This window comes from Chlorocebus sabaeus, chromosome 20, assembly GCF_047675955.1.
Source record: "Chlorocebus sabaeus isolate Y175 chromosome 20, mChlSab1.0.hap1, whole genome shotgun sequence".
NCBI classification, from domain to species: domain Eukaryota; kingdom Metazoa; phylum Chordata; class Mammalia; order Primates; family Cercopithecidae; genus Chlorocebus; species Chlorocebus sabaeus.
Window position 1 is genome coordinate 83,756,124 of NC_132923.1, and position 25,017 is coordinate 83,781,140.

The following is a 25,017-nucleotide window of genomic DNA, read 5'->3' on the forward strand; positions in this document are numbered from 1 at the left end:
AAAAAAGGTTTTATTATATGTCTTACAACTCAGGGATTGCCCCTAAAAAGACTGAGATTCAATGGTTATCCTAACTTAGCTGCTAACAAAATTTTCTCTTAATACTGGAAAAAAGGTCTAAATCCTTAAAAAATAAACAAATTTACAGCCTAGAAAATCCAGTTCTCTTGCAGATATATAACGTCAAAGAGCACGAGGTAAAAAACAAACTGAGATCATTGGACCTGGTCCTAACAGTCCAAGAAAGGACTCTTGGTCATTGAAAGGGGCTTCAGGAAGTAAAATCTGCTACTGCCACTGCTGTAATATCAGCATTTAGTGAGCTCTCACTATGCTGAACACTTCAACATACCGGGTCTCATCTGATCTTTATAACAATCCTATAAGGGTCAGAGGGACCAAATAACTTGCCCAAGACCACATAGCTAGTAAGTAGCTGAGCTACATCTGAATGCAGATTCCTGTTGCCAAAGCTCATACTCCCAAGTCCTATGCTCTATTGCTTCCTTTTGTTGTAGGAAGTATGTAAACATTCAACAGCTCAGTTTTAACTGTGCCTTCACTGATTTATCAGCATTTGATGAATCCCAGATGGTTTCCAAGTTTTCAAAGTCCTTTTGGGAGCCTTAGACAAACCTATATGTCTAAGCACAATTAATGTTTAACATATGGTTGGGGAGGAAACAATGATTTACTGAGCACTTACTAGGTGCTCTATCTTCCTTATCTCATTTAATCCCCACAACCGTTCTACGGATACAAACTATTCTCATCATATTCTAGATAAGACCACTAGACTCAGGGAAGGTATATACCCTCTAAGTGACAGAGCCTAGATCTGAACCCAGTTTTGGGTGTTTCTAAAAGGCTATGCTCTTTCTAGTGCACCTTGGGGTTAGGAGACCCTGAAGCTTTCTGTATCATGCTGCCCATAAAGGGAGAAAGTTGAGAACTCAAGGTGCTGAAGGGGCAGAATAAAAGAATGAAGGAATAATATCTTATGTTAGATTAATCAAAGTTGGCTTCCTGGATATATGCTATATGAGTTGTTTCAAAGGAGATGAGGCAAAGGCAGAACTCGTGGAGGAGATACTAAAAGGTACCCAGGCAGCAAAAACAGATGATGGAAAATGCACAAAATCTACAAATCCATAATATATTCATCTCAATAATCATTACCAAGCTCTTACAAAATACATTTAAGTAAATCTTACTTTGTTAACAATAAACAAACCCCCTAACATATGCCAAATGAACTAGCAATTCTCCTTAAGATGCCGGTTCAAACTAGGACAGGTTATTAATGCTTTAATGTAGCTAATCTCTAACAAATAGCCATTTGTTGGTTGATGTAAAAGGAGCTGGCAATTTCCAGTGATGGCTTTTCTTGGTAAGTCTGTATTTCAGCACCACTCTTGGCTGCCAACAAGTGTCAGTTTCAGCAGAAATTATCCTGCCCCAGGGTAAGATCCCTTGGGGTCTGGGGTACAGCACCTAATGTGGGAAGAACATGGCAAGAACCTATCTGGAGGGAACACAGCTTTTCCAAAATCATTCAACAGCTTTCCATCAGCATATGATCTTTGATAACAAACCAACCCTATCAATCAACAACAGCAAAATAGGAGGAGAAGGAGAAATTTTTTTAAAACAACCTTAATATCAGTATGGGCATATCTAAATACAAAAGTAACATTAACCTTCAGTCATTAAAAAAAAAAAATCACTAATATAATTCCTGAAGTTCTATTTCTAAAAGCTGGAATCCAGATAAAGCCTTTAGCTTTTCTTTGTACACCACCTTAGAGTGGCGGCTCATAGAATGCAGTTATGATCACTGTTTTGCCCATTCATTTTGGAAGGAAAAAAAGGGACTCTGTATAATTCAGGAACCTTCCACAACAAAGTCATGCTGCCCACACTAGACAGATGCCCTAACTACTGCTCAATTTTTCTTTCATTCATCTCTCATCAATCCCTTATTCAACCATGTACATTAACAGTACTCTTCACTTTTTCTCCACACTCCAAGCTCTATACTCCATTCCAGGAGCTTTCCGACCTCCTCTCCTCTCAAAATGCCCCTGAATATTTACCTGCACTTTCAGAGAAAGAAGTTTCCATCCATCCCTTCTTACTAGAGATAACCTTGCTTCCACCTGTGCTCCTACGTCGTCCTTTCCAAAAGGACCTCCCTCAAAAATGTGTCAGTAATGAAATTTCACCATTTTTGACAGACATGCTTCTTCCATACAATTCCCAGGTCCCATTACCTTCACCTCTAGTATCTCTGACATCTACTCTCACAACACTCACTTTTCCCACTGCCTACACAAAGGCCAGCCATCCTCTCCACGCACTTAGACAGTGGCAACATCTATCCTCCTGATGGCTCTCTCTGCTTCTGATCTCACCCCTTTTAATTCTTCAGGTCTAATGTACCAGTTTCATCCTCTAAAACACAGCTCTGACTTCACTTTTCTATTTAGGAAGCTCTAATGCATATTAAAAAGCTTTGGTATACTGGTTATATACCAAATGACTTTCAAAGTTCCTATCATTGGCATTTTTTTTTTTTTTCTCAAGACAGTCTTGCTCTGTTGCCCAGGCTGGAGTGCAGTGGTGCCATCTTGGCTCACTGCAACTTCTGCCTCCTGGGTTCAAGCAATTCTCCTGCCTCAGCCTCCCAAGTAGCTGGGATTACTGGCATGCACCACTACGCCCAGCTAATTTTTTGTATTTTTAGTACAGATGGGGTTTCACCATGTTGGCCAGGCTGGTCTCGAACTCCTGACCTTGTGATCCGCCTGCCTCGGCCTCCCAAAGTGCTGGGATTACAGGTGTGAGCCACCTTGCCCAGCCCCTATCACGGCATTTTAAGCCCTCCAAAAAGCTGGTCCCAATCCATAGTGTTTCTAAATTACCCTAGGCTCTCTCCAACAAGAGAAGCATAACAGTAGAGTACAGCTACCACTTACTGAATGCTTACTCGGAACCATTCATTCATTCTGTTGTCCATTTTTAAATTATTCATTTTTGAAGGCCTACCATGTGTCAGGTACATTCTAAGCACTGGGAATGCAGCAGTATACCTCAGACAAAAAGCTCTGTCTTCAAGGAACTTACAATTCAAGTGAGAGAGATGGACAAAAAGAAAGTAAGTAAAATATTACATGGTATATCAGATAGTAATAAGTGCTATGGAGAAAAATAAGGCAGAAAAGGGCAATAGGGAATGGTAATGGGGGTGATAAATATATATATATATATATATATATATATATATTTATTTATTTTTTTAGATGTAGTCTCGCTCTGTCGCCCAGGCTGGAGTGCAGTGGCGTGATCTTGGCTCACTGCAAGCTCCGCCTCCCAGGTTCACGCCATTCTCCTGCCTCAGCCTCCTGAGTAGCTGGAACTACAGGCACTCGCCACTACACCCAGCTAATTTTTTTGTATTTTTAGTAGAGACAGGGTTTCACCGTGGGGGTAAGAATTTAAAAAGGGTGGTTAGGGAGGGGCTCACTGAGAAGGTGAAATTTGAGCAAAGATCCAAAGGAAAGGAGGGAATAGGCCACAAGGATACCTGGGAGAAGGTAATTCCAGACAGGGAACAGAGAGTAGAAAAGTCCCCAACCAAGAGAATCCCACATTCATGCCAACAGCAAAAAAGTCAGTGTTACTGGAGCCAAGTGAGCAAGGACATACATAGTAAGACAGTGAAAACTGGGACCAGATCATACAGTACAATTTTAAGAACTTTGCTTTTACCTGCAGTGAGACAAAGCTATTGGATGCTTTTGAGCAGAGGAAGGTAACAATTCGGCAAGTTTTTAAATGATCACTCTGGCAGGTGTGCAGTGTAGTGGGCAAGAATAGAAGTGGGGAGACCAGATAAAACAATGATGCTGGCTTAGACCAGGGGGGTGGTGGCTACAGAGGAGGACAAGATGTGCTGATGGGTTAAACTGTGGAGTGTAAGAGAAAAAAAATGGCCAGAGATGACTTCAAGGTTTTTAGACCAAGGAACCAGTAGGACACAGGAGCAATTTACCAAGAATGGGATAACAGCAAGAGGAGCACACACTTACAGGGGAGAAGAAGAAAGATCAGGAGTTCAGTTTCACATGTTAGCTCTGCGATACCTATTAGGTGTCCAAGTAAACTTGTCAGTTAAGCAGCTGGATATACACCTTGTAGTTCAGTGGCTGGGTCCACGCTAAAGACAGTCATTAGCGTAGAAACTGTTTCAAAGCATGGGACTAGATAAGATCCCCAAGGAATTAAGGCAAATAGAACTGAGCCTTGGAACACTCCAATGCTTAGAAATTTGAAGACAAAAAGAAACCATCAAGAGAGGCCAAGGAGGAACAGCCAGTAGGCAAGGAAAACGTGTAAGTGTAATATCATGAGGGCTGGGAATTAACCACTGAATTTAGCAATGTGGTAGTCACTGGTGACCTTGACAGGAACAGTCCAGGGATAGTGATGAGGACAAAAGCTGACTAGAGTGGGTTCAAGAAAGATTTGGATGAGAATAACTGGCGATAGTGACTATAGATAGGTCTTCCAAGGCCACTAGCCATGCATTGGACCATGTGCTTTACAGGTTAATTAAGAGAGAATCCTCTTAATCTTCATACCAATCCTATGAAAAGGGGCCATTTATTAAGCCCATTTACAGAAGAGAAAACCGAGTCTCAGAAAAGTTAAATAACTTGTTCAAGGTCAGAATATGTGAATGGCATGGACGGGACTCCAACCCAAGTTTGCCTAATTCCAAAGCCTAAGATTGGCAACTCTGTGATGGAGCCTGCAAATCCTTGGGAGGAGGTGGCTTTGACCTGTTCCTGTTCCCTGGAATTCACTGGTTCTTTAACATGAAAAGCCAGTCCTGTAGGGGAACAGTAGAGCAGACCCCCATTTTCCCAGCTGACAGCCTTTGTAAACTTGTCAGTGCTCCTAGAAATGAAGTCATTCCCAAACTAACCTGAGTTAGGAAGCACTGATCCTTTGCCATTCTTCACATCCACCACCCAGGTGGCCTCTTTACCCCCAGGGCCATCTTTCACCTTGAAGGCAAAAATACCACCGATTTTCTTCACAAACTGTTCCCCTTCCTGGAAAGAAAAATAACACTGGGGTTACATTAAGTCCATTTCTCTGGCCTTCTCCTCAAGCAAATTCATGTTTAAATAGATACATGATATGAGTATCTGGGCCAGGGAGCAGTCCCCAAGGTCTTTTATGATCTTTTACCCAGAAAAGTCTGAAAGGCAAGCAGGCAACAACTCCCACATCTGCCAAGTCTTTTATTAAAAATAAATGTGGAATATATGTAAGGCTAGCTGTAAAACCAGCCATGGTGATCATTCCTGTAATCCCAGCACTTTGGGAGGCAGAGGTGGGGGATCACTTGAGCCCAAGAATTGAAGGCCAGCCTGGGCAGCATAGTGAGATCTGGTCTCCACTAAAAATAAAAAAATTAACTAAGCATAGTGGTGCATGCCTGTGGTCCCACCTACTCAGGAGGCTGAAATGGGAGTATCACTTGAGCCCAGGAGTCGAGGTTATGGTGAGCTATGATCATGTCACTGCACTCCAGCCTGGGCAACAAAGCAAAACCTTGTCTCAAAAAAAACCAAAAATGCCTTTTTAGATACAACTGGTGGAAGGGAAGGAGGGACAGGGCAGCATTTTCTGCCAAAATAGCCCTCATATGTTTCAATAATTTGGGAAAGATTCACTCTGGCATTTCTAAATGTAAAGATCCCCACCTTCCCTTCTCTCTGTGTGTATGTGTGTGTATACACATACATATAAGCATATAAATGGTATCTATATAAACACATATAAATTTTATATATATATATTGTTTTATTTTCTTTTTTTTTTTTGAGACAAGGTCTCACTCTGTCACCCAGGCTGGAGGGCAGTGGCACAATCAGGGCTCACTGCAGGGTAAATCTCCAGTGCTCAGGCAATCCCTACACTTCAGCCTCCCCCAAGTAGTTGGGACTACAAGCATGTGCCACCACAACCGGTTAACTGAATGTGTGTGTGTGTGTGTGTTTATGTATGTGTGTAGAGACAGGATCTGGATCTCTGTGTGTGTGTGTGTATGTGTGTATATGTGTATAGAGACAGAATCTCCCTATGCTGCGCAGGCTGGTCTCAAACTCCCGGGCTCAAACAATCCTCCTGCCTCAGCCTCTCAAAGTGCTGGGATACAGGGGTTAGCTACCACAGCTAGCCTTACATATATTTTTGGTTCCTCGCAATCAGGACTTAAAGACAAGTGGTTCTGAAATCAAGGCCTTTTTTGTTCTTGTTGTTCAACTCATTTTCTCTATCAGTATAAAGAATTATATGAATAATATACCATCCACCACTTGCTTTTGGATATTGGGGAAAGAAGCTGCCTAAATACAGAAAAAAAAACCTCAAACCTATATCTCTGCAAGGGGGTTTCCCTTCTCCCTCAGTTCCTCTTTTTTTTCCCCTTCATTCCCAGTCTTTCCTTCCTGAAGCATTTATTGAGCCAAATATTGTTACAGGCACCAAGTATATAGAAATAGGAGTCAGAAAAGTAAGTAATAACAATATGCTATAATCACTACGACAATACACTGGGATCAAGGGAAACACGGGACTGCAGGAGCACAGAGCAGCAGCTAAGCCAGCTGGCAGGGTGAATAATGAAAGAATGACAACAACCTCACATACCTTGTTTAAAAAAAACAAGAGCAACATAATAATTTTATTGAAAAAAAATTCTTAGAGAAGGAACATTTATTTCACTGTGGAAAAATTAGAAAATATCAACAAACAAGAAGAAAATACAAATCATTTGTAATTTATTATTATTTTTTAGACAGAGTCTTGCTCTGTCGCCCAGGCTGGAGTGCAGTAGAGCGATCTTGCCTCACTGCAATCTCTGCCTCCTAGGTTTGAGCGATGTTCTTGCCTCAGCCTCCCGTGTAGCTGGGACTACAGCACGCGCCACCATGCCCAGCTAATTTCTTGTATTTTTAGTAGAGACAGGGTTTCACCACGTTGGCCAGATGGTCTCGAACTCCTGACCTCAAGCGATCCACCTGCCTCAGCCTCCCAAAGTGCTAGAATTACAGGCGTGAGCTACTGCACCCGGCCAAAATCATTCATAATTTTATCAAAGAAAATCATTTTTGGTACATATATGTGCAGAGAAAAAAAATGGGTTTTGTACCAAAAACAAGAAAATCTTTCTGTAAACAGAATAAGTAGATTATAAAATATGATCTCATTTAAGATATATATCTTTTAAATGGAATCTGTTTATATTAAACAGAGAAGATTATATATATATATATATCTTACATGGGATCTGTCTAATTATATCAGACAGAAAAGATTATATATATATGTATCTTAAATGGGATCTGTTTAATTATATTAAACAGAAAAAGTAGATTACAAAACAATATGATCCCACTTAAGATATATATATAAGATTTATATATGATATATATGCTATATATATATTATATACATATATATTCAGGAAGGTCTAATAACTTGGCTAGGTTTGTAGAAGTATAAGGAAGAGCAAGAATTCAAACCTATTTTGATACCTAGATTTGGTGTTCTTAATTAGCAAAGTTTAATTCTAGGTATTTACCCTTAAATAAATGAGGCTCTGTAAAAATATTTAGATATGAGAATGTTATTCACAGCATTGTGATAAGGGCCAGAAGTTAGCATGAGCCTGAATAACAATTAACAGGGCACCGATTAAATAAAATATAGTATACATATGTTATATATAAACCTTTATATATATATATATATATCTTAAATGGGATCATATTGTTTTATAATCTACTTTTTTGTTTAATATAATTATCCTAATTACTGTGTCACTAATATTCTACATAATTTTAAATGGTCACATATAGTCTTTAATTGTAAAAGTATACCATATTTTATTTAACCAATACCCTGTTGATTGTTATCAACAAGTTAGCCAAGTTATTAAACCTTTCTGAATCTCAGTTCGCTTTTTTTTGAGATGGAGTCTCGCTGTGTTGCCCAGGCTGGAGTGCAGTGGTGTGATATTGGCTCACTGCAAGCTCCGCCTCCTGGGTTCACGCCATTCTCCTGCCTCAGCCTCCCGAGTAGCTGGGACTACAGGCACCTGCCACCATGCCCGGCTAATTTTTTGTATTTTTGTATGAATCTCAGTTTTCTTATCTGTTAAACGGGAATAAAACAGTAACTACCCTTACAGACCTGTATGAGAATTATGTAAATACCCACAACACACAGTATACTCAATGAATGTTAGCATTTTGTTGATGATGTTTTATTATATGATCTAGCTGCTATTTCTGTGCTAATATTGTAGCTTTATAATACACTTTACTCTTTGACACAGCAAATCTCAATTATAATTCCTCTCTTCCAAATATTCTTGGTTATTTTGGATTTTTTTTTTTTGGACACATTTTCCTTTATATGTACTTTACAATCACTTAGTTATTCTCACAAAATGTTGTTGGAGTTGGATGGGGTTACGTAAAATATACAGATCTGTTTAGGGGAGAGGTAATATCTTTACAATATTAAGTCTTCCCATCCATGAATATAGTAAACCTTCACTTTTTCTTTAATGTCCTTTGGGAAAATGTTGTCTTTTTTTTTTCCCAACATAGACTTCTATACATTTCTTGATAAGTTTATTCTTAGGTATTTCATATTGTTTTTGTTAATAACACATCTTTGCATTACATTTTATGGCTAGGTTATTGCAAATATATAGAAAATATACTAATCTTCTAATGTTTATTTTGGAACTGGCTACCTGTTGAGTTCTCTTTAATTTCTAATAGCTTTTATTTCCTATCTTCTTTATTTCGGCCTTACATATCTGCAACAATTTACACACAAAATTCTTCCTTTTGGTATCATAATATTAATTTTTTTTTTTTTTGAGACAGAGTCTCACTCTGTCGCCCAGGCTGGAGAGCAGTGGCACAATCTCAGCTCACTGCAAGCTCCGCCTCCCGGGTTCACACCATTCTCCTGCCTCAGCCTCCCAAGTAGCTGGGACTACAGGCACATACCGCCACACTAGGCTAATTTTTTGTATTTTTAGTAGAGACGGGGTTTCACCGTGTTAGCCAGGATGGTCTTGATCTCCTAACCTGGTGATCCGCCCGCCTCAGCCTCGCAAAGTGCTGAGATTACAGGCGTGAGCCACCGTGCCCAGCCTCATAATATTAATTATTTTAAGAAAGACTTAAGTGTTTACAATGTTCAGGCACTGTGATAAGTACCTGAAATACTCAAATAATTACTGCCCCTGAGGAACTTTCATAAACTGACATTAGATACTAATCTCTATTTCTAAGTATGCAGAGAGCCTGGCCTAAGTTTACTATTTCTTTTTGTTGTGTTTTTGTTTTATAACAGCATTGAGATATAATTTATATCCTATAAAATTCATGCTTTTAAAGTATTCAATTCAGTGGTTGTTTTAGTATATTTAAGGTTGTACAACCAAAACCACTATCTAATTTTAGAGCATTCTTATTAACCCCCAAAAAAACTCACACCCGTTAGCAGTCATGTCCTGTCTCCTCCACCCCTCAGCCCCTGGCAACCACTAATCTACTTCCTGTCTCTACAGATTTGCTTATTCTGGACATTTCATATAAATGAAATCACACAATATATTTGTGACTGCTTCTTTCACTTAGCATGATGTTTCCAAGGTTTATCCACATTGATGCATACATGGATCAGTCTTTCAATCCTTTTTTTTTTTTTTTTTTTTTGAAATGGAGTCACTCTGTCACACAGGCTGGAGTGCAGTGGCATGTTTTGACTCACTGCAACCTCCTCCTCCCTGGTTCAAGTGATTCTCTCACCTCAGCCTCCCAAGTAGCTGGGACTACAGGCATGCACCACCACGTGCCAAAAAAAGTACTAAAAGTTTTTGTGTTTTTAGTAGACACGTTTTACCATGTTGGCCTGGCTGGTCTCGAACTCCTGACCTCGAGTGATCCACCCACCTTGGCCTCCCAAAGTGCTGGGATTACAGGCATGAGCCACTGTGCCCGGCCTCCTTCAATCCTTTCTACGGCTAAATAATATTCCATTGTATGGGTGTAACATACTTTGTTTATGTATTCAGCAGTTGATGGTTGTTTCCATTTTTTCCTATTATGAATAATACTGCTACAGACATTTTTGTGCAAGTTTTTATGTGAACACAGGCTCCTAATTTCTTTTGGTTACATATCTAGAAGTGGAATTACTAGGTCATAAGGTCATGTTTAATTTTTTAAGGCACTCCCAAAGTGGCTACATCATGTCACAATCCTACCAGCAATTAATGAGGGTTTCCAATTTCTCCACATCCTCACAAACAATTGTTATTGGTTTTTTTATTTTAGTCATCCTACTGGGTATGTCAACCTTTTTTTTTTTGGGGGGGGATGGAGTTTTGCTCAGGTTGGAGTGCTGTGGTGCAATCTCGGCTCACTGCAACGTCTGCCTCCCGGGTTCAAGCGATTCTCCTGCCTCAGCCTCCCAAGTAGCAGGGGTTACAGGCACACGCTACCACACGCAGCTAATTTTTTTGTATTTTTGGTAGAGATGGGGTTTCATCATGTTGGCCAGGCTGGTCTTGAACTCCTGGCCTCAAGTGATCCACCCGCCTCAGCCTCCCAAAGTGCTGGGAATACAGGCATGAGTCACTGTGCCCAGTATGTCAACCTTTTTCTTATATACAGGTAGATCCCCTGAGAGCCACCTGGAATCTTGGACATGGGTCTTAGGACAAAACACTTGTTTTGCCCTAAAATATTTAGTCAGGGACTACTTATCTCAATAGTCATGGAGGTATCTCTTACATATGAGTATCCTGAAATTAACTACCAGTAATTTCTAGTTAAACCAAGAAATGAAAATGACTGTCAGGTTTTTCTTTTAAGTGAAAAAGAAATTCTCTTATGTTGGCTTCCCTTAAAAGAGCTCATTTAAATTATTTTAAGTTAACTGTAGAAAAAACTACTAACAATAATACTAATTATTTTGAGGGGCCTTCAAGTTTTTAATACTTTTGTATATATAATTTCTTTAATCTTCACAAAACCATACAAATAGTTGGGCAGACATTAATATTAGCTCATTAAGCAGAAAAAGCAATTGAGGCTCATAAAGATTAAGAATGCTTCTCCTCTATACTGCTGCCAAGTAGTCCATCTAACACTAACATATCCATCTGGCACTCTCAGGCTTAAACTTCTTGGTGACTCCTCACCGTCAACAGGATGAAGTCTGTCTTTACATATTATCCTAGAGTCTTCATGATCTGAAGGATATTTGTCTGAACTCCAGCCACTTTCTCTTCCTCTTCATCTTTGAATTCCATGAACATGTTGAATTCCATGAACTTATGTGCCATGTGCTTGTATGCCTCCATGCCCTTACTCCTACCCCATCCCAGGACACTCACTTCTTCCTAGCCTCCACTCCCACCCCTGACCTCCTCATTCAAGTCTCAGCTCACATGCTAACTCTTTTGGGAAGGAGTCTCTATCTCCACCAGATACTTCGATGGCCCTCTGCACATAAACCCATGTTACTTTTTTCTGGAAATATTTTTCCATGTCTCTCGTCCCACTGAACTCTGTGTTCCCTGAGAGGCAGGGACATATGGCTAGTGGGTAGTACAACCAGAACTCAATCCCAGGTTGCTTTCATCCCAAATTCAATGCTACTTCCATTTGACCATACCACACTGAAACGGTAGGTCACATCAATATTTCTAAACTTTAGCCAATGACAGCAGAGCTGTATCTGCCACCATAAAACGAAGAAAGTTCAAAGTCTTCACATTCCTTAAAATCTTTTCTCTCTCAAGGTTCTGTGGAAATAATCTATGAGAGGGGGTTAATAACATTAGTGTGCTAGGCCACCTGAGAGAGGAAGGCTTCCTCTAGGGCCAGAGGCCCATGAATGACTATTTCCAGGTGCATCCATGCCATCTGCTTGCACAGTGCCTCAGGAATACAGCTATGTGCAGACACCAACAAGTTACAGCAGGAAAACACCAGCAAACATTTAGAAATTCTACCTGCATACTTGAAGAGAAATTCCTATAACCTTACTGTTTATCCTCCCACCTCCTTAAAATAGATAAGAGAATAATTTGTACTTGCTGTTACTTTTCAGAAACAACTGATCCTCTTATAAAATCACATCCCTTGGACAATAAAACATTTTCAATTGAAGTAGGGGAGTGAGCAAGGGTAAGGAAACTGATGAGGAGAGAGAGTTAAAAGGGAAAATAAAATACAGTTGTGAAATTGGAGATCATTAGTACTAAGAAAGTTCTGAGTGCCTCCTTGCTTGAAGAAAAGTACTTTTTTCTGAGTAGGCAAAAGGTTAAGGAGTAGGTTCTATCACAGACTTAACAGGGACAAAAAATTAAGACAAAATTCAAAGAAGGGCAATGGAGAATTGCTAACAAAGACAGAAGTGGAAATAAAATCTTTGGCCAGGCTGCCTTTGCTAATGCAGAAAATGCATGAATTGACAAAAGATTCCAAGACTTTAACTTTCTAGTGCTGCAAACACTTAGGAAACTGACCATCGTGGGAAGGAGAAAGAAACAAGGGAACAAGGTTGGTAGGGAGGTTATAGAGAAAAGAATAAAAATGGAGCAAGAGGCATACATTTGCAAGGCTAAAAGAATACTGTAAAATAAAAACCACTCTACTTTGTTAATCCCAGGAATGAAGTATTCAATGATTGATACACTGCCATACCTCACACTTCATAGTAGATAGTCTCTACATTAATTTATTTGATTTTTTTTCAGATGGAATAGGGTTGAAATAAATGAAGCAACTTGTCAGACACAACTATCCTATGTGTTCTTCTGCAGGAATATATTGGCAGCATTTTAAAAAACCAAAACTTTTAAGCTGAGACTTTATAGAGTGCAACTTCATTTTATAGGAACACTTATAATGAAAGAAGTTCAAGAAACAATGAGATATTTTTTCCTACTAGGTTGGCAAAGACTTTTTATTTTTATTTTATTTTATTTTACTTTTTTTGAGGTGGAGTCTCGCTGTGTCACCCAGGCTGGAGTGCAGTGGCATGACCTCGGCTCACTGCAACCCCCGCCTTCTGGGTTCAAGCGATTCTCCTGCCTCAGCCTCCCTAGTAGCTGGGACTACAGGTGTGCGCCATCATGCCCGGCTAATTTTTGTGTTTTTAGTGGAGACAGGGTTTTGCTATGTTGGCCAGGTTGGTCTTGAACTCCTGATATCAGGTGATCCACCCGCCTCAGCCTCCCACAATGCTGGGATTACAAGGGTGAGTCACTGTGCCCGGCCCAAAGATTTTTTAAAAACCAGCTAACACAGTATCAGAGGTGTGAAGTAAAAATAGTTACTCTCCAACACAGCAAGACCCCATCTTTACAAAAATAAAAATAAATAAATTTTTTAAAATGAAAAAATAGTCACTCTCATGAATTGGTAATGTTTGTAAATTAGTACCCTCTTTCTGGTATAGTTTGGCAATATGTATCAATATACAAAATGCACATAGCCAACCACCCAACAATTTTCCTCCTTTATTTATATTAAATTGATCATAGCTTAAATACTTAAATATGAGTGCAAAAGGAAATTTATTACAGCACCGTTTTACTTGAAAATGTTAAATACAACCTGATATTCATCACAGTAAGCTATTTAAATGATGACAAATACATATGAATACATACTATGTATTAAAAATGAGGGTAAATGGCCAGGCACAGTGGCTCATGCCTGTAATCCCAGCACTTTGGGAGGCCAAGGCAGGCAGATCACGAGGTCAGGAGATAGAGACCTCCTGGCTAACATGGTAAAACCCTGGCTCTACTAAAAATAAAAAATTAGCTGGGTGTGGTGGCACGTGCCTGTAATCCCAGCTACTCGGGAGGCTGAGGCACGAGAATCGCTTGAACCAGGGAGGTGGTGGTTGCAGTGAGCCAAGATGGTGCCACTGAGCTCCAGCCTGGGTGACAGAGCGAGACTTTGTTTCAAAAAAAAAAAAAAGAGGGTAAAGATTTAGATTATGGCCATGGAACATACTGTCCAAAGAAAAACATAGGTTATAAAATAGGTAGCCCCATGTGGATGCATCCCAAGATGGTTGCAGGACAGGTCTGCGGCTTCTAGGCCAATGGCTAGCCCTGCTCTCCCTCAGGATGTTTGCAGATTATAATGAAAGTCCTGGGAATGTTGGGTTCTTTCACAAGACACATCAGTTATATCACCTGTATTCCCATCCACAGTGCAATCATCTCAGATATTAAGTAGTCCTTTGGCCTACAATAAGGGTTATGAGATAAGCACAATGTTTGCCTTTCATACCATGACTCTAATGTAGTGAAATACAGTTTAAACATTCTATTTATTCGAGCCCACTTTGATCACCTTAATAGATGTGTAATTTGCATTGTGATTATGGCTGTAACCATGCCTTGTATGGTCTGAGATCTAAAATCAATAATGAAATACATCCAAGCAGAGGCTCATGACTGTAATCCCAACACTTTGGGAGACCAAGGTGAAAGGATCACTTGAGCCCAGGGGCCCAAGGCTGCAGTGAGCCGTGATCATGCCACTGCACTCCCATTCTGGGAGACAAAGTGAGACTCTGTCTCAAAAAAAAAAAGAAAGAGATACCAAGATTCCTCTAAGTTTAAAACAATGAAATAAATATCAATTTTGCCTGGAGAGTTATTTTTAGATTGCCTTAGTATGACTATTACCTATCAAGAACTAATTATTGTACATAAAAAATAGATCAGCATATATAGTATAACAAAAAACAACAGGTGTTGTGGTGGGCGTGGTGGCTCACCCCTATAATCCCAGCACTTTGGGAGGCCAAGGCGGGTGGATCACTTGAGGTCAGGAATTCAAGACCAGCCTAGTCAACATGGTGAAACTCTGTCTCTACTAAAAATACAAAAATTAGACTGGCATGGTGGTGGGCGCCTGTAATCCCAGCTACTCAGGAGGCAGAGGCACGAGAATTGTATGAACCTGGGAGGTGAAGGTTGCAGTGAGCCAAGATGGTACCACTGCACTCCAGCCTTGGCGACAGAGCAAGACCCTGTCTCAAAACAAAACAAAACAACAAAACAACAGGTATTATATGACCCTAGCTTAAAACTATAAGTTAATATACACAGAGAGAGATGTCTATGTCTGAAAGAATGTTAACCACTGTTAACATTTCAGTAAACTCTGAGTGGCAGAATTTGGGGAGATTTTAAACTTTTGTTTAAAAGGTTAAAACAAAAGTATAGTATAAAATTTATATTATTCATAAACATACATTTCTGTATAGTATAAATTTTTTACCCTAGCATCATTTTTAAAACAAAAAAAAATTTTAACTACTTTAAGAAATCAAACCACAATTTCTTTTTACAAAGAATTTTGATCTATGTACAAAAAAGGCTCGTTTTAAATATTATTCTTTGGAATGATTTTAAGTAAGACCTTTTTAATTCAAAGGAAATTATACCAAAATAAACTAGAATCCCTTTACATTTGAACTTTGCCCATAACTGAATAACCCTCTGACAAAGAGGACCTAGAAAAGAGTGACAATTTTAACAGTATTTATCATAGTTTTTTAGCTCAAATCTGGAGATTTATACATTTCTGAAGTGCATTTCTTTTAGAATTACAAGGAAGCCTTAATAGAAACTCAGAAATCTAACCACACTCAATAATTGAAAACATGATATAAATTTTCAATTGTACCACCGCGTGGCAACACCTGAAACCTGTGTCTGCTTCCTCTAGCCTCAAGGTCCTTCCTGGCAATATTTTACACAAATCTTACCTCTTCAAGTTTCTTCTCAATCTCCTTAAAGACAAGATTTGCCTTAAATCCATCATTTGCAGAGTTGGTTGGAGCCGCTTCAATTTGATGAGTTCTAAACGAACTGGGGGAAAGAAACTGTTTCAATTCATGGAGTCACATAGGTACTAGGGTTTTCAACATTTATAAAATAGTAATTTTCAAAATTTTCAAAAACCGTAAGAACAGAGATGTTGCAAATCTTATCCAAAGGAAATCTTTAGTAAGCATATAAAATAATTAAGCTTGGCCAGGCGAGATGGCTCATGCCTGTAGTCCCTGCACTTTGGGAGGCCGAGGCAAGCGGATCACCTGAAATCAGGGGTTCAAGACCAGCCTGACCACCATGGAGAAACCCTGTCTCTACTAAAAATACAAAAATTAGCTGGGCATGCTAGCGCAAGCCTGTAATCCTAGCTACTCAGGAGGCTGAGGTAAGAGAATCGCTTGAACCTAGGATGCGCAGGTTGCAGTGAACCGAGATCGCGCCATTGCACTCCATGCTGGGCAACAAGAGTGAAACTCCGTCACAAACAAACAATTAAGCTCTTCTTCCCATTTTTTCAACACATAATCAGCTCATTAGGAGCTAGAATTTTTTCTTGAAAATACAGTAAACCAAAGAAGCTACCTTCATGAATCTTACATGCTAGTGGAGGAGACAATTTAGAAACAAAAAAATAAATAACATAGTTATCTGGACGCAGTGGCTCACACCTGTAATCCCAGCACTTTGGGAGGCCAAGGCAGACAGATCGCTTGAGCTCAGGAGTTTGAGACCAGCCTGGGCAACATGGCGAAACCTCAACTCTACAAAAAATACAAAAATTAGCCTGGTATGGTGGTGCCTGCCTGTAGTTCAGCTACTCAGGAGGCTGAGGTGGAATGATCGCTTGAGCCTGGGTGATGGAACCAGACCATTTCTACATAAATAAGTAAGTTATTTATTAACTCTATTACGGTGGCATGTGTCTGTAGTCCCAGCTACTCAGGAGGCTAAAGCGGAAGTATCACCTGAGCCTGGGAGATAGAGGCTGCAGTGAGCTATGATCACACCGCTGCACCCCAGTCTGGGTGAGAGAGTTAGACCCTGTCCAAAAAAAAAAAAAAAAAAAAGTGCTCCTTTCTCTTTCCCTTTTCCTTCTATCATTTCATACTTTTTTTTTCTCTGTCTCTCTCTCACAGGGACTCTGTCACCCAGGCTGGAGTGCAGTGGTCCAATCATAGCTTACTGTAACCTCAAACTCCCGGGCTCAGGCAATCTTGCCTCAGCCTCCCGAGTAAGCTGGGACTATAGGCGCATGCCACCATGCCCAGCTAATTTTTAAAATTTTTTGTACAGACAGGGGCCTTGTTATGTTGCCCAGGCTGGTCTCAAACTCCAGGGCTCAATCAATCCTCCCACATAGGCCTCCCAAAGTGCTGAGATTACAGATGTAAGCCACCGTGCCTGGCCTCATTTCATAAATATTTAATGACTTCTTGCTACATGCCAAGCAAGACATTTCAAAACACTGGAGATATGACGGTGAACAGATCAGACCCAGTCTCTGCACTCACTGAGTTTATATTCTTCCAGTGGAGGAGAAAAAGAAGTGAACACAAAATAACTGCAAACTGTACCAAGTATTATGAAACGGAGGAGTAGGGTGACCATAGTTTACTATACATTTATTTATTTGTTTTTGAGACGGAGTCTCGCTGTGTCACCCAAGCTGGAGTGCAGTGGCCGGATCTCAGCTCACTGTAAGCTCCGCCTTCTGGGTTTACGCCATTCTCCTGCCTCAGCCTCCCAAGTAGCTGAGACTACAGGCGCCCGCCACCAAGCCCGGCTAGCTTTTTGTATTTTTTTTTTTTAGTAGAGACGAGGTTTAACCATGTTAGCCAGGATGGTCTCGATCTCCTGACCTCATGATCCGCCCGTCTCGGCCTCCCAAAGTGCTGGGATTACAGGTTTGAGCCACCGCGCCCGGCCGCATTTATATTTCTAAACAGCAAAAAAGAGAATAATTCAAGAGAATAATTCAAATGTTTCTAAAATAAAGAAAAGACAAATATTTAAGATGATGGATATCCCAAGTATACTGATTTGATCTTCACAAATTACATGAATGTATTACATTATTACTTGTACCCTGAGACTATGTACATCAGTTATGCATCAATAAAAAATAATTTTAAATTAAAAAAAAGGAACCTACTTTAGGAAGGACAGTCAAGGAATGACCTCTAAGACCTTATTAAAGGAAGAAAAGGAGCTAGCCATTCAAAGAGGAAACTGCAAAGATCCTGAGGGAGACAGGAGCATGTTAAAAGAAAGTCAAGGAAGACCAGAGTCTCTACAATACAGTAGGTGTGGGGAGAGTGACATGAAATGAAATTGGAGAACAAGGCAGGCCAAATGATGATGCAGGCAAGCCAAAGTAGGGAATTTGGAAATCCACAGAAATGGTAACAGGGAAGTGAAATTATTTGATTTGTGATTATTCTTACAACAGTGTGCTGAATGAATGAGGATGGAGAGGAGCAAGAGGAGTGGGCACTAGTTAGGAGGCTGTTGGAATAGTCCAGATAGGAGGTGATGGTGGCTTGGACTACAGAGGCAGTCTGCCAGTAGATAGAGAGTGGGGATAGATTCAAAATAGAAATAGAATCCACAAGCCTTGCTGTGCGGGTGAGGGAGATATAAAGAGGAAAGGGCAAGGATTACCCAGGCATTTGGCCTGAATAACTTGGTGATGGAAATGCCATTACTAGGACAAGGAGGAATGTAGTGGGAATAGAGGGGATCCAAGTTCTGTTTAAGGCACAGTAAGTATAATATCTTACAAAACAAGAAAGCCATTGGATATGAGAGTCTGGAGCTCAGTGGAGAGGGCCAGCTAGAGATAAAATGGAGTAATCATCAGCATAGTGAAAGCATTTAAATCCCTGGGCAGGGACTATAAGAGAATTATAGAGAAACAAGAGAGCCCTGGACAATGCCCTTTAGACCTCCAATACTCAGAAGCCAGGGACAGAAGGGAAAGAGCAGCCAGTGATGCGAGAGGAAAACCAGAAGAGAATGGTGTCACAGGAGCCGGGAGCAAGATTTCAGGAAGGAGGGGCAAACTGTCAAATGCTGCCCGAAGGTCAAGTACCCACTAGATGTGGCACATGGAGAGTACAGATGACCTTGACAAAAGCAGTCTTCAGTGGGTGGAAGTCAGATTATATAGTGAATTGAAGAGTGAACAGAAGAGGGAAATAGACACAGCGTGGCTCTTTTGAGACATTAGTTTTAGTGGAACAGTAAAATGAGGTGGTCTCTGGAGAGGAATGTGGTGGTATCAAGAGTTGTGGGTTTTTTTGTTTTTGTTTTTGTATTTTTTTTGGTGGGGAAGGATAAAGATGAAATCTTTATTTTGACTAATCTCTTAAAGAAATGTAGCATTTCTGGGCAGGCGTGGTAGCTCACGCCTGTAATTCCAGCACTTTGGGAGGCCAAGGTAGGTGGATCACCTGAGGTCAAGAGCTCGAGACCAGCCTGGCCAACATATTGAAACCCCGTCTCTACTAAAAATACAAAAATTAGCTGGGCATTGCGGTTTGCGCCTGTAATCCCAGCTACTCAGGAGTCTGAGGCATAAGCATTCACTTGAACCCAGGAGACAACTGCACTCCAGCCTGGGCAACAGAGCAAGACTCTGTCTCAAAAAAAAAAGAAAGAAAGAAAGAAAGAAATGTAGCATTTCCTCCTGGATGTGGGCATATGAGAGTTCTATAACTTTTAAAACATATTTTATTTTCCAATTTTTTATTGTGTTAAAATACACATAAAATTTACCATACTAACCATATTTAAGGGTTCAGTTTAGTTGTATTAAATACAGTCATAATGTTGTGCAATCATCACCACCTTTCATCTCCATAACTCTTTTCATCTTGCAAAACTGAAACTCTACCCATTAAAGAGTAACTCCCCACTTTCCCCTGCTTCCAACCCCTGGCAACCACCGTTCTACTTTCTGTCTCTATAATTTTGACTACTTTAGGTACTATGATTCTAAGTGGAATAATATAGTAGTTGTCTTTTTGTGACTGACATATCACTTGGCATAATGTTCTCAAGGATCATCCATCCTGTAGCACATCAGGATTTTTAGAAAGGCTGGGTTTCATCTAAGATGAACAAATCAGAACAGGTATGCCTGATGATGGTGAGGAACCTGGAGCAAGGAGATGGAAGGAGAGAAATCTTGTAGCCTGTGACAGGACGAGGAGACTCAAGCGAAGAAAGAGGATCAGATGGGTGTAATTCTAGTGTAGTGGGTCTGTAGGTCTTGGATGGAAGTTGAGGCAGTTTGGGTTTAATGGCTTCTATTTCTCAACAAAGCATAAGGCAAAGTAATCAGCAGAGAGTGAGGGTGAAAGGGAGGGTGTGGAGAGTCTAAATTGAAAAGACAGCCTACTAGAGGAATCATAATATATGAACAAGGAATGGAACCTTAGCTCCAGCAAGCAGACTCTGTGCAGTCCTCAGAGCACAGAATGCCACCTCACACCTCTATGCCTTTGCCACTGCTGCACCCTGGGTCCAGAATACCTCCACCTTAGCAAGCTCCATTTCTCCCTTCGAGACCCAGCCCTTTCAGGAAACTCCTATTCTGTGAAACCCTACTAAATGTCAACAGCTTAAGAGCAGATACCATACTTTTTCTTAAAAAAAAAAAAAAAAAAAAAATCTCTGTATTGCCAGTTCCCAGCAAATCATAGGCATTAGTGAATAGTAACTGAATGGAACCGAAGTTACACTGAATTCTCCCTTGCCTAACTCCTAATTCCTTCCTATTCCATTCAGAGCAGAATTATCTATGGTACACTATTTTGTCTTGGTCAAAAGTCTGAATATGTAACCTAAAATCAGGTAGCCACAACTAGTTCTCCACAAGCCAATTTCATTTCACTGGTCCAATTTTTCAGTTACTTTTAATCATCATTGTGCCCTTTTCCAAACTTGCCACGTCGTGCATGTTCCCAAAGGTCACAGATGTGTCTTTTATCTTGCTTGTTTTGAAAAGTTCATGAAGTTAGTGATTAACCAGCTTTTCATCCAGATTAAGATAAAAGTTAATATGTCAAGTTTTATCAATAATTTCTGAAAACACCTCATTCCTTAAAATTTATATATGTGCCCTGCTCTAAGAAAACTGAATGTATCAAATTAAACTCAGAGAGTATTCACATTCACAAAAGGATGTTCCTCATGATTTCTTTACACAAAAAGTTCTTTTATCAGAAACTAAATTCCAATTGGTTTTATTTTTTTTTAATTTGGTTTATATATGTTTCCTGGAATAAATCTAGTATATAAACATTGAAAGGAAACCTGAAGATAAAAACCAGCAAATATCTTACTTAGTATATGAATTCCCTCCATGATTCTTTAAAATTTTCATTCTAAGGCCTAAAACAGGCTCTGCTACAACAATGTCAAAGACAGAGAGCACAGAGTAGCCAGGAGAACAGAAGCACTGCACTCAGCTAGAACCTTGATTCCTACCACTCAAGGCTCTCTCTCCTTAGATAAGTTATTTTAACTCTGATCATCAATCTCATCTATAAACAGGAATACCTAATGTGTGGGACTTTTATGAGGATTAAAGAAAGAAGTACATGTGAAACACCTAGTGTGGTCCTGGCACACACCAGGCCCTCAAAAAGTGATTGTGAAAGAACTCTTACAACTCAATAATTAAAATACAAAGACTCCAATTTTCAAATGCCAAAGGATCTGAAAAGGCTTTTCTCCAAAGATGATATGCAGATAGCCAATAAACATGAAAAGATACTGATCATCAATAGCCATCAGGGAAATGCAAAGCACAATGAAATACCACCTCACAACCACTAGGATGGCTAAAATTAAAAAGATAACAAGACGTAATGATAGAATATGGAGAAATTGGAACCTTCAGCCATATAAAGGAATCAAGTACTGATATATGCCACAACATGGACGAATCTTGACAACATTATGCTAAATGAAAGAAGCTAGTCACCAAAGGCCATATAATGTATGATTTCATTTACATACAATGTCCATAACAGGCAAATCCATAGAGACAGAAAGTAGGTTAGTGTTTGCCAGAGACTGCAAGGAGGAATTACTAATGGGTACACACTTTCTCTTGAGGTGATGAAAACATTCTAAGATTAATTGCAGTAATGACTGCACAACTTTGTGATAGGCTAAAAACCACTGAACAGACACTTAAAATGTGTGAATTGTGGGCATGTGAATTAGGTCTTAATAAAGTTATTTGAAATAATTTTTTTTAAATGGTTGATGAGGCCAGGCATGGTGGCTTATGCCTATAACCTCAGCACTTTGGAAGTCCAAGGCAGGTGGATCACATCAGGCCAGGAGTTCAAGACCAGCCTGGAAAAAATGGCAAAATACCATCTCTACTAAAAATACAAAAATTAGCTGGGCCTGGTGGCCTACGACTGTAGTCCCAGCTACTCGGGAGGCTGAGGCACAAGAATCGCTTGAAACCAGGAGGCAGAGGTTGCGGTGAGATGAGATCACACCACTGCACTACAGCCTGGGTGACAAGGCAAGACTCTGTCTCAAAAAAAAAAAAAGAAAGAAAGAAAGAAAAGAAAGAAAAAGAAAAGAAAAGAAAAGAAAAAGGCCGAGCTCGGTGGCTCATGCCTGTAATCCCAGCACTTTGGGAGGCCGAGGTGGGAGGATCACTTAAGGTCAGGAGTTCAAGACCAGCCTGGCCAACATGGGAAACCCCACCTCTACTATAAATACAAAAATTAGCCAGCTAGGCCTAGTGATGCATGCCTGTAGTCCTAGCTACTCAAGAGGCTGAGGCAAGAGAATTGCTTGAACCCAGGAGGCAAAGGCTGCAGTGAGCCAAGATCGCACCACTGCACTCTAGCCTGGGCGACACAGCAAGACTCCATCTCCAAAAAAAAAAAAAAAAAAAAGGTTGACGGCCAGGCATGGTGGCTCACGCCTGTTATCTCAGCACTTTGGGAGGTCAAGCCAGGTGGATCACTTGAGCCCAAGAGTTCAAGATCAACCTGAGCAACATGGCAAAACCCTACCTCTACAAAAAAAATACCAAAATTAACTGGGCATGACAGTGTGTGCCTGTGGTCCCAACTACTCAGGAGGTTGAGGTGGGAAGATTATCTGAGCCTGGGGAGGTCGAGGCTGCAGTGACCCATGATAACATCACTGCAATCCAGTCTGGATGACAGAGTGAGACTCTATCTAAAAAAAACAGTGGTTGCTGTTATTCTTAGTGTTTGGGAAGATTATAAAGTCCCGCATTGTAATCAAACCTTCATCTCTAAAACTAAAATTTAACCAGTAATCAGTTTGTTCTGATTGGAGATGGTTGTACAGTACACATAAGTTTCAGGGAATATCAGGTTCATTTGTAATCAGCTACTCCCCATGACCTCAGAGCAGGCACATGGTTCCATCACACATAGAAATACAGCCCACAGAGTTGAGAGCTGGAAGACAAACAAACAAACCTCATAGAGGTATGGTGGCAGATATGGTAAGATCCTCTTTGGCCAAGCTGTGGGCTTCAATGAGTTGGATATGTTCCCCATTCTGTACTAAAAATTTAAGTTCATTTTTTCCTAAACCCTTAGGTAATATTTGTAATTAATAAATAAAACCATTTTTAGGCTGGGCGCAGTGGCTCACACCTGTAACCCCAGCACTATGGGAGGCCAAGGTGGGCAGATTGTTTGACTCCAGGAATTTGAGACCAACCTAGGCAACACAGTGAAACCCTGTCTCTATAAAATTAAATTAAATTAAACTAAGATAGAACCATTTTTGACCTTTAACCAGTGACACAACTAGAGAAATAGGAAAGAAGAAAGGAAAATGCATTGGGAAATAAAAAACCAACAGTTTATTGAGCAACTACAATGTGTGGCAGATATTTTTAATTTGATATTTTCTGATCCCTAAAGTACGTATTTTCAGTATTTTCTAAATAAGGAAAAGGCTAAATTAATATGCTCAAAGCCAGTAGTAGTAGTGTGATCAAAAAGTTGATAAGGTGCTCTTCCCACTGATCAAAATTGTCTCTGATGGCACGGCGCAGTGGCTCACATCTGTAATCCCAGCACTTTGGGAGGCCGAGGCAGGTGGATCACTTGAGTTCAGGAGTTTGAGACCAGCCTGGACAACATGGCAAAACTCCGTCTCTACTAAAAATACAAAAGTTAGCCAGGCATGGTAGCACACACCTGTAATTTCAGCTACTCAGGAGGCTGAGGCACAAGAATCGCATGAACCCAGGAGGCGGAGGTTGCAGTGAGCCGAGACTGTGCCACTGCACTCCAACCTGGATGACAGAGGGAGACTCCATCTCAAAAAAAAAAAAAAAATCTGTCTCTGGTAACTCTAGTCTATAAAATTTAAAAAGTTGTCACATACAAGTGACATTTAACTAGTTTTATAAATTCCTCATTCTAACTGCTAACAAACTGGTGGCTACATGAGTATGGAAACAGATATACATCACATTAAGATTATTGTGTGCATTCCTTAAATATCTATTTTAAAACAAAACTAAAGTAATGCTTGTGTGTGCTACTGCGCTTGCTGAAAAGGCCTAGAAGTAATAATAACAAGCACACAGCTAACAGCCATTTGTGGTTTCCATATACCATTCTCTACTAAAAGGAACCAGGACTCAGAGAAATGACTGATCCTAGGGCTGAGGCTAAAAAGCACAAGATGAGCCTGGAATCTCTTCTTGTGCTAGAAAGTAAGGAACTACTAAAAGGAATCATAGGGAAAAAAGAATCAACTTGATCAGGTTCCCACTGGCCAAATCAGAGGCATTTTGAAAATCAAAATAATTGATACCACTTTACTATAACCCAGTGAATACAATAAGAATTCATGAGTTTGTATGTATGTATATATAAATACATGAATAAATTTTGAAATGGAAGACAGCGGAAAGTTCTTCCTTACAGAATAATGCCAGGTAAAAAGTAAAGAAAAAATGGTATCATCTCAAAGCATCTTGCTACAAATTCTTATTAACTACAAAG

General features: G+C 40.0%; 1 protein-coding gene across 3 annotated transcripts in view; it reads right to left on the minus strand.

Moving 5' to 3' along the window:
- Nucleotides 1-25,017, minus strand: part of SCP2 (sterol carrier protein 2) — a 126,514-nt gene that overhangs the window by 7,581 nt on the left and 93,916 nt on the right. For 2 of the 3 annotated variants that reach the window (XM_007978723.3, XM_007978724.3), the window contains 2 exons: nucleotides 15,913-16,015; nucleotides 4,991-5,120 (listed from right to left, as the gene is read on the minus strand). In XM_007978723.3, coding sequence (XP_007976914.1) covers nucleotides 4,991-5,120; nucleotides 15,913-16,015 — 233 coding nt within the window. The remainder of the gene's footprint in view (nucleotides 1-4,990; nucleotides 5,121-15,912; nucleotides 16,016-25,017) is intronic. The other variant, XM_007978725.3, reaches the window with a different exon arrangement.